This window comes from Impatiens glandulifera, chromosome 1 (assembly GCF_907164915.1).
Source record: "Impatiens glandulifera chromosome 1, dImpGla2.1, whole genome shotgun sequence".
Classification (NCBI taxonomy): Eukaryota; Viridiplantae; Streptophyta; class Magnoliopsida; order Ericales; family Balsaminaceae; genus Impatiens; species Impatiens glandulifera.
The window spans coordinates 92,458,136-92,469,173 of NC_061862.1; the positions used below are offsets into that span (position 1 = coordinate 92,458,136).

Consider the following 11,038-nt stretch of genomic DNA (forward strand, 5'->3'; position numbering starts at 1 on the left):
TTTTTTATTTTATTTTTCAATTAACTAGTTATGTCCCTCGTTCCCTCCCCAAATTATCTCGGACCCTATAAATCCTCTAAATAATTATAAATTAATTTTAATATTAAATCAAAATAATATATCTTTAAAAATTTATACCTTATATTTATATTTTTAATAATAAAATATTAATTTTAATTTATTATAATTAAATTATTTAAAATTAAGTTATACAAACAAATATTAATATTGAATAAGTTTGATTTAATTTATACTCATTTATTTTATTTAACTTATTTTGATTGGGAAAATTTAATTTACCTTATATACCAATTTAATTATTTTTATATTTGTAATAATATTTAATAATTAATATTATATATATATATATATAATGTTATTTACTTAAATATATATATTTTTAATTTTATGTTTTAATTTTAATAATTTATTAATATTTAAAAGAGCTTCTATTTAAAATTAAGTTAATAACATTACTTTTATATATATATATATATATATATATATATATATATATATATGATGTTATTTACTTAAATATATATATTTTTATTAACTTAATTTTAAATAGAAGCTCTTTTAAATATTAATAAATTATTAAAATTAAAACATAATCAGTTTAAATAAATGATAAGAATATATTAATTTTTATAAGTTTTTATTAATATATAATTTTAAATTTTAATGAAAATAAATAAATTTATAAATAAAATAATATATTTAAAAATCATTAAATAAAATTTTAAAAATTATATCTAAAAACTTATTTAGTATTTTTTTTTTTAAAAATGATTAAAACAATTTTTTTAAATCCAAAAGTGAAAGGGTCAAAGATCAAAGTTAGAAAAACCCTAGCTATGATTAAAGGATGACAATCAAACGATCCTAAATATCCTAAATAACCTGATTAGTAGAAATCAAACATACAAATTAACATAAATTACAAACAAATATTATAAACTTTATTAAATTCTAATTATTCCAATCAAAATTTTTTTTTTCATACCAATTTGTTGTATCAATAAGTTGTCTTCTTCTCGCAATGAAAGGGGATAAACTGGAGAGTTTGATAATACTACATATTCTCATTTTGATTTCTTTCTTTATATGAACCAGTTTTGATTTGATAGAAATAATTATTTTTTAGAATTTTCGGACTCTTCACCTTATTGTTCTCAACTTGAATTTCTAGATTATTGTCATCATTTCATTCCGCTTCAACTTTGGAATTTTCGACAACTTTGAATTCTTCTATATCAACATTGATATTCTATATTCCTCTTGATTAGTTTGAGTATCTTTTTCTATGTTATTATCAGCAACCACTTCTACTTGATTTGATTGCGATTCCTCAACTATCTCTTCAACATGATTAGGTTGAGGTTCCACCTCCTTCTTCGTATTGCATTATTCTTGTACATAATTTTCTTTATCTTTTGTTTACTGTTCTTTAACCACATTTTACTTTTTGATTATAGGCACCTCTATTTTATTTTCCTACATTTTTATTTTCTCACCTTATGAATTTTATGATCTTCTTTCTTAGTCAGATCACATTTTTAGCTTGCATGTAATTGAAAAGTATTGCAAAAAGAGCATCTGTCTAACCTCCACTCATAAGTTATTTTCATTACAGTATGTTTTCCTTTTATGTCTATTATTGTCATACTTTTTGGTAGTGTGCTTCTAAGATGCACTTCAATGCTTTTATAGGTGCTCTCCTCCTTCAGTAATTATGTTCATGTATAATGGTCTACCCAATAAACCTATAAATACAATCTTTTTTAAAATATAGCCACAAAGATGTTAACATAGCCCACAAACACACGTAACCATTTAACCAGACACAGAACTTATCGTCTGACGGGCTCAAACCTAGGACCTCTCAAGAAGGTTGAGATATCCACCTCTTGTTGCTACTAGGGCTAGAAGAAGGGATATAATATAGTCACAATGGGGCAGAAATGTGTCAATAAGGGGATTAATCATATAGCCCACAAACACACTTAACCATTTAATAGGCGTAGAACTTACCGCTAACGGGCTCGAACCTATAAGCTCTCAAGGAGGTTGTGTTTAATAATATAATAGTATCTTATTTGTATTTTATTTATTTAATTACTAAAACAATATATTTTTATTTAAAATTAAAATTTTATAAAAATAAAGTAGTATTTTAATTGATTAATTAATAGATTTAATGGTTAAAATTAGAATAATATGAAAGTAATTTTGTAATAAATAAAAAATAGTTACAAAATAATATTGTTTGTGTTATCTAAAAAAAATATAATTAATTATTTCTAAAATAATAATATATTATTTAAATAATAAATAAAAATAAAGTGAAGATGTATAAATTTGAGTTTATGGTGACTGTATTTCTATGTATAAAATAGAAAGAAAAGGAGGTATATATGTTTACATTTATATTTTATTTTTATTATAATCATCGTATATATAATTAATTTAATAAATATATATATATAATTATTAATAATTTAATAAATTAGAAAAAAAAAGTTAAAAAAGAAAAAGAGGAGAAGGAATGAATTAAAAGATAATAAAAAAGATGATGCAGATAAAAAAAAGGTAAAATTATAAGCATAAATGCTTTATTATATCAAATTAATTAAGCTATTTATACAGTTATGTCTTTTATTTTTTTATTTTAATGTTAAAAATTAGTACTTTTCAATTCAATAGATATTTTTTAATATTTCAAAAGTAAATATTGGATTTATAGCTAGGTTAGTCGGTTATGTCTTTTTTTATTTTGTATTATAATAATTCATAAGATCTCCTTAATATATATATATATATATATATATATATATATATATATATATATATATATATATATATATATATATATATATTCAGTTAAGATTGTTAAATAAAATAAGATAGTAACATTTATTATTTAAAAAATAAAAGTTTTAAGAAAATTAAGATATTCAATTGACTAATACCGAACTTCTAAGTTATTTATGGCATTGTGTAGTAACCTCTCTTTATTAAAATCTCATGGGTTTATCTAGGGATATTAGTACTGCTTATACATGATATATAACAGTACCCGATGGTTCATGCTCGGGTATTTTAAATTATGCATGAGTTGGACATTTGGACGAAGAAAAAAAAAAAAAATACGGTGGTTGAGTTTGGAGATGGAAATATTCGAAACTTAAACTTAATACCCGTTTATATTAATAATAAAAATAAAATATATTTTTATTAAGTATTAATGTGACATTTCAAATGATAAAACATTATTTTAAATATATTATTTGTTTTTAGTTGTATATACGCTCCACTGTAATTTTTTTTTTAATTTTTTTTTTATATTTTCCAAAAATTATCTCTTTTCATAGTCTTTAATTTTTTTTTTAAATAACAAAAAAATGTTGAAATAATATCCGTCAAGTCAAGTAGTAAAATAATAATACGGTTTGGTGCCCAAACCCATAGTCTATCCTTTGCCATCCTATGTATAACTATTAAATTCTTATCAATTTTTATCATTTGAAATGGTTCTTGGGATTATAACATTGATATTTAATGAACTATTGAGATTTTTAATTATTATATCACTAAAATTCTTTTATATTTATAATTCTTTTGACAAACATATGGACGGTCACAAGTTACCTTTATTGATTTATATACTCTAACAAATATCTAAATAAATAATAGTGGGTTATTTAATGATGAATAATTAAGTATTATAATATATATAATAAATAATAATAATAATATTAAAAATTAAAATAATTATTGATTTTATGTTTTGGTTTATGTCTATTATCTAAAGCTAAGATTTCACTTTTTAATAATTTCTTATAAAATTATGACATTTCTTATCAAATACAAAAAAAAAAATCATAGTAGTAAATATTCTAATAATACCCTATGAGTTAATCAAACAACTCAATTACAAAAGCTAGTTGAATTTATACATTTGTTATTTTTAATTATTGAATAATATTAGTGGTGAAAGTTTGCTTCTTTTTTTTAAGAGAAATTTCTTCTATCCTAGAAGAGCTTGTTTAATATTGGGATAGTTTGAAGAAAAACTTAATTATTTGGAAAAATATTTTCTATTTAATTTTTAAAAATTATATTATTTTGTTTCATTTACTATTTTATTTGTACCTTAAATTTATAATACATAATAAATTAAATATTCATATTTTATTTGATGGTTTTATTGATGAGATTGTAGAAGTGATGAAACAATCTCTAAATTCTAAAAAAATATGGAATCCAAACAAAACATAATAAGATTGTAATAAAAGAACCTGATAAAAGTTAGATGGTGAGATGGATCCCATTATTATCAAAGTACGAGAAGTCGGATGCAAATACTAATTTATTAATTATATTTTAACCCCTCAACTTTTTATTTTTATAAAAACATTAATTTTATTTTATTATACAATGTAGTGGCCGTTTGAAGGCCTAGTAATTATTCATTAACAATGTTATTTGTTAAATGTTGACCAATGGTAGACAATCATTAAATAAATTCATTGTATCTAGTGGCATTAAGCAGGAATTTGACACTATTAAAAGTCAAGCTATTTTAAGAATTAACAAGGCCAAAACTGTAAGCATTAACTTGTTTAATTTATATTTAAATTTATCATTATTAAATTTAACCATTCTTTACATATGATAATTTCAAGAGGATATGGGTAGAGAATTTTGGGAGGAAATGTGAGAAGGATTAGTGTGTCATTACCTTAATTGAAAAAAATAAAAAATGGGAGAAAATAGAAATTATTTAATTTTTTCGGTCAATATTACGCCATGTCATTCTCTCTTATTCCCTCCCCAATCATTTCTCTAATTTAAATTTTAATAAAAAATAAATTTATAATTTTAATAAATTAATTCAGTATCAACTAATATAATCCTGATCGGTACAAATAACTCCTCATATATATAATTAACTGTAATATTATAAAAAAAAAATAGTTAAATAGTTATATGATTAACTTTAATATTAAACAAATTAGTGAAAATAGTGATTTTTAAGAAACTATATGTCACGTTTTTATTCTTACTTAAAATGCATTAACGTTAAAATTAATTTAATTTAAATACGATGCTTCAAACAAAAATATATCAAATACCAACAAACTAAAGTATAAACAATAAATCTCTTTCATCTAGTAAAGTTATTAGAGAAAAATGTCATAATTTTCGAGAAAATATCATTATGGTTAAACATTGGCTTTTAAATAAATATAAACCTTTCTTATACTCTAAACCTCCATCTTATGTACAAAGAGTTGCCATACGTAGCTCCACCAAAACACAATTTGTCCATCAAAACTTGACCTCTAAATTAAGAAAGTGAAACCCCATTATACAAAAAGAAAAAAAGGAAGACAACTTAAATGGCTCAATCATTGACGAAACACTAAACCAAACTTTCCTTACAATTTACATGATCAGAAGCAATATTGGTACATCTCTATTATAATTATTATTTACAAAAGTTATCACCCATCCATTGTCATGACATATCAATTTTAGTTTAAAACGGTATTAATCAAAATAAAATTTGATACATTTATTTTCTCAAGTAAGAATAAAATACTAAGTTAATTAGTGATATATCTTTATTTTTTTAAAACAATTTTAATTAAGGAAAACTAACCCTCATAAACATAACACTCTTATCCCAACTAGCATTTAGCCCGTGCATTTGCACGAGTAATAATATAAAAAACCGTGAAAAAAATTACAGATAACATTTTTAATTTTATTTTTAACCGTTTTAAGTTTATGGGTGGGTCAACCCATAATCCGAACCAAGTATCCATTTACTCAACATCATTATATATTAGTTAGTTAAAAAGTTGAACTTATATTAATATTAAAACGTCCCGCGTTTATCAAATTTGGTGTTGAATTTAAAATATAAAGTCTTTGTAGCCTAGTTGGTTAAAGAGTTGTACTTGTTTTGTTAGGTTGCAAGTTCGAAACATACCTTTAGCATTTTTAATTTTATTTTTAACCGTTTTAAATTTAAAAACGGGTCAACCCACAATCCGACCCAAGTATCCAAATTAATCACAGCTCTCGACCCGGCAATCCGGACACTTTAAAAATTAAGCATCATTATATATATATAGATTACAGTATTTTTAATTTTTTTATTAAGAAAATATTAAACCCCTATCACATCACTTAATTCATTAACTAAAACATTAAAATATTATTTATCTTTTATTATATCATTATATATGAATACTTTTTACATATTTTAAAAACCCGAATAAAAAAGCCCATTAAATTAACAAATAAGTCGTTATTGTAGGTACAATCTGAAAATTCACCTATGACATCACTTAATTCATTAACTAAAATACTAAAATATTATTTATCTTTTATTGTATCATTATATATTAATATTTTTTAGATATTTTAAAAACTCGAATAAAAAAACCCCATAAAACTAACCAATAATTCGTTATCGTATGTACAATACGAAGATTCGATGAAATTGGGAGATTCACCTTTATGATAAGGATTAACGTGGTGATACCCAAATTTTTGAGTAGTTGTAATTATATTATTCATAATGAATAAATTTTCAATTTTGATAGAATTTAAATATATGAATATTATTATTATTTAGAGGTTGGTAAAAAGGAAAATAAGAAATGAGCAAGTGATGAGCTGTTTGTCTGAGTAAAAGGGGAATTGAGTGGGGGGAAGGAAAGGAAGAAGAGAAGAACGAGGGTGTCAGAACGGCGTGCCAAAGCTGTGTCGTGGCCGGTTAGGTTGGTGGCTCGTTGGCTTGTCAGTTTTAAAAGAAGCCCACAAAACAAAATTCTATCTTTATCGGGACTAATGAACAGTAGAAAGATAAAATTGATTCATGAATAAAGAACCCTCCTTTTTCTCCTCTATCCCCACTTTTTACACATGAAAGCAATCTACACTAGGAACTAGTATGTATGTATCTATGTATGTATGTATATAGGAGGAGGGCATCATTTATGCACCCACCACCAGCTGTTACAACAGCAGCAACAGCAGCAGCAGCAGAAGAAGATGCGATCTATTATGATTGCTTTCTGTAACTTCTGATTTTCAGCATCAAACCTATTATCATCATCATCATCAATTGATGCTGCTAAACATAAATAACAAAACAAAAATCTGGGAACATTCTGAACTTGACTTTTATCCTAAACATGGTGGTGTTGCCGGAATGGCTGGCAAATATGAGCGACAACTCATCTTTTTGAAATCGCCTGTTTTTTTCTCTTCTGTGGGTTTTTCAATTTTCGGCTTCTGTTTTTTACCCATCAGATTTTAATATATATATATATATATATATATATCCTTGGCGCTAAATCAACTGTTCATTCTCTTTCTCTCTCTCTCTCTCTCTCTCCATCGGCATTGAATGATTCCCCTGCTTTGAAGCTTGCTCAAGGTTAGAGACAACAGTCTGATGATTTTCATTGCGTATAAATGTGGGGTTTCATTATCTCTTTGATTTGGGTCTGTTAGATCTTGTTAGGTTAATTCTGTACCTATTTTTTTCTCTTGTTTGGTGGGAACATCTTTGTTGGTAATGGTGTTATCTTCTCAAAAGTTGTTTACACGCTCTCTGCTGTTTCTTTTGCAGGTTCAAGGCTGGTTTAAGAGAGAAAGTGCCGTTTAAGTTGGGACTTGAGAGATCTTCTTGGCTTATCATCTCAAATACAGTGTAATTTTTACACATACTTCTAGAGAAAGGTACCCCAAGTTATAAAGAACAAGGCAGGACTGGTCTCTTCTTTCTTCTTTCTTCTTCTAATTGTTGCAAATCTCTCTAGCTGAAGAAGAAGATGAAGTTTATGAAACTGGGTTCAAAACCTGATGCTTTTCAGACTGATGGAGACAATAATACAAGGTCAGTTAGTGAATGCATTTTCCTTTTGTAAGATGAAAAACAAGAAACCCTATTCGTTTAAAGCTCTTATGATTCTTCTTTAATAATACAGATATGTAGCTACTGAATTAGAAACCGATTTCGTTGTTCTTATTGGTGATGTCAAGTTTTATCTTCACAAGGTAATGTTATATATCAATCACTAAAACCCACCCTTGTTTCGATTTCGATTATTATAGTTTGAAATATTTGTTTTACAGTTTCCGCTCTTGTCTAAGAGCGCCCGGTTGCAGAAACTGCTCGCGACTGCGAAAGAAGACGATGCCCATGATCAAATCTCCATTCGCGAAATCCCAGGAGGCCCGATTGCGTTCGAGATTTGCGCCAAGTATTGTTATGGAATGACCGTAACCTTAAACGCTTACAACGTTGTTTCTGCCCGTTGTGCAGCAGAGTATCTTGAAATGTATGAAACTGTCGATAAAGGAAATCTAATTTACAAGATTGACGTTTTTCTTAGCACTAGCATTTTCAGGAGTTGGAAAGACTCGATTATTGTTCTTCAAACGTCGAAATCTCTTCTTCCTTGGTCGGAAGAATTGAAAATAATCGCTCATTGCATAGATTCTATCGCTACGAAAGCTTCGATTGATACGTCCAAGGTCGAATGGTCGTATACGTATAATCGAAAGAAAACCCCGTCCGAGTCGGGCCCTGGCGTTAGGAAGCATCCTCCAATGGTTCCAAAAGATTGGTGGGCAGAAGATTTATGCGATCTTCCGATTGAATTGTATAAACGTGTCATAACCGCTGTTCGATCGAAGGGGAGATTATCTGAAGATGTTATAGGAGAAGCACTAATGGCATTCGCGACGAGAAGGCTACAAGGGTCTAATAGAAACGTCGTTGAAACGCTCATTTGGTTAATGCCAACCGAAAAAAATAGCGTTAGTTGTGGTTTTCTACTAAAATTATTGCAAGCAATTGTTTTGCAAGAATGTGGGGAAAATTTGAGGAAGGATTTGATGAGGAGAATTAGTCAGCAGCTCGAAGAGGCCACGGTTTCGGAACTGTTGATTCCGGCACCTTCAGGAAGCGAAACGGTTTATGATGTAGATGTTGTTAGGAACCTTATAGAGGAGTTCATCAAGCAGGGTAGCTCCGAGGAAGAGATTGAGTATGAAGAGATAAGAAGTCCTAGTTTGATCTCGGAATGTTCTAAAACTAAGGTGGCTAGGATTATCGACGGTTATCTTGCTGAAATCAGTCGCGATTCGAATTTACCTATGGCGAAATTTATGGATCTTGCACAACTGGTATCGAGTTTTCCTCGACAATCCCATGATGGTTTATACCGTGCCATCGACATGTTTCTTAAGGTGAGTTCTTAGTATTTTGATAGTTCTAATGATAATTATAAATTTCTAATGATGTTATTAACGTTATTATTGGGGAGTGTAGGAACATCCCGGTATTAGTAAAAGCGAGAGGAAGAGAATTTGTCGCCTAATGGATTGCAAGAAGCTCTCGGCAGAAGCATGTACACATGCAGTCCAAAACGAACGTCTCCCATTAAGAGTAGTGGTTCAAGTTCTCTTTTTCGAGCAGAGCCGATCCGCTTCATCCTCAGGTGGTTGTAGCACCCCCGATATACCACTTGGTTCGGTCAGGGGTTCGATGTTAGTCCCAACTAGATCACACGGAAGCTCGAGATCAGCCACTACAAATACAGACGAGGATTGGGATGCCCTTCCAACTGCGGAAGAGCTTAAAGCTTTGAAAGGAAAACTCGCGGAATTAAGGTTAAGGGACAACAGTGGTTTGGGCTCGGAAAAGGCAATTGCAGCAGCTAATCGAACTAGAGGGGTTCTCATGTCTAGGAAGATCTTTTCGAAGCTTTGGTCGGGAAAAGATAGAGATAGTGAGAATAGTAGCTCCGAGACTTCGGGCAGCCCCTCTTCTAGTAACGCCGAAGTGGATGCGAGGAGAAGGTAAGGCATTGATTTGTTAGCGGAGATTAGAATGCAATGGGCAATGGGAAATCTTTTTGTAGGTGCATTTTGCTATTAACATCATTATTCCCCCTTTGTGTACTTAATTACCAAGTGGTAAATTATCAATCTTTTTTTTTTTGTTAACTATGTTGTTGTAGGTAGAAATGTTTTACATGACTGGTAACTTTTGTTGTAATAGGACTATTGCATAAGGGAATATGCTAGTTTTGGATTAGTTAAAGGGGTATTTGTCTTTTCAATTTTATTTCTTTCATTACTTAAAATGGTGAATGAATTTTGATAGATTAGGATACTAGCTTTTGTGAATAGATTCTTGTTTGGATTATATTAGCTATTTGTTCATGCAATCTTGCTTAAATGGTATCACCAAAATCCAGCCTAGGTCATCTCACCCCAAGCAATTCTATCCCCTTTCTCATATTAAAATACCTACAAATTACAAAATATATAAAAAAATTTCAAATAAACTATAGGCAGTTGGATTCTCATCCTAAAAAAAACACTTACGAGATTTGATCTCTTAGACCTCGACTCCTGTCACTTAAGTTTAAGTAGGCCTAGAGGCGAGCCCAGCAAGTCCATTTATTTCTTTAATCTTTTATTGCAAAACAAATACAATGTGAAATTAACAAGTGAATCAAATATACTTAGTTTGTTAGCATTTTTTTCAAGTTCCTCTTCAAAATTTCACACATTTCCTTGCATATATAAAAAAACAAAGCCTTTTAAAAGACCTAGGCCTAGTAGATAAGTTGCTGCTTACATGCAAGTCCCTGGCCCATAGACATTTTAACATTTGGAATCTGTTTACTTACATGTAAATTAGCATGGTAAGTCTACCAACACCAATATTTATATAAACCCATAACACAAGATATAATAACGAGCTCAAAACACTGATTACCCACAAACAAACTAAATCAACATGAAAAATCCAAACTAAGGAAAGTCTAGACATACAATAGAACACCCATTATACAAACAAATAAAGTGAATACATTCAATAGAAAGCACTCATAACCAATTTAAAAGGGCGAGCACTTTCATGTTTTGGGTCATGCCCAAGTATATTCATATATATAAAATCATAAAAGTGGGTTTTCATATATGGTAGCTAGGTAAT

General features: G+C 28.4%; 1 protein-coding gene across 1 annotated transcript; it reads left to right on the forward strand.

The window, feature by feature from the left end:
* The first annotated feature begins 6,760 nt into the window (after positions 1-6,760).
* Positions 6,761-10,129, forward strand: LOC124919306 (BTB/POZ domain-containing protein NPY4). Its single transcript, XM_047459532.1, has 6 exons — positions 6,761-7,459; positions 7,655-7,764; positions 7,845-7,921; positions 8,013-8,082; positions 8,161-9,279; positions 9,362-10,129. Exons 3-6 carry the CDS (start codon positions 7,857-7,859, stop codon positions 9,893-9,895), a joined length of 1,788 nt encoding a protein of 595 aa, XP_047315488.1. The 5' UTR covers positions 6,761-7,459; positions 7,655-7,764; positions 7,845-7,856; the 3' UTR covers positions 9,896-10,129.
* Positions 10,130-11,038: the final 909 nt, after the last annotated feature.

Coding starts and splice junctions, on each gene's coding strand:
- LOC124919306 (XM_047459532.1), top strand. CDS start 7,857: ATGAAGTTTATGAAACTGGGTTCAAAACCTGATGCTTTTCAGACTGAT. Junction 8,083..8,160: donor TCAAGTTTTATCTTCACAAG/GTAATGTTATAT, acceptor TTTGTTTTACAG/TTTCCGCTCTTGTCTAAGAG. Junction 9,280..9,361: donor CCATCGACATGTTTCTTAAG/GTGAGTTCTTAG, acceptor TGGGGAGTGTAG/GAACATCCCGGTATTAGTAA.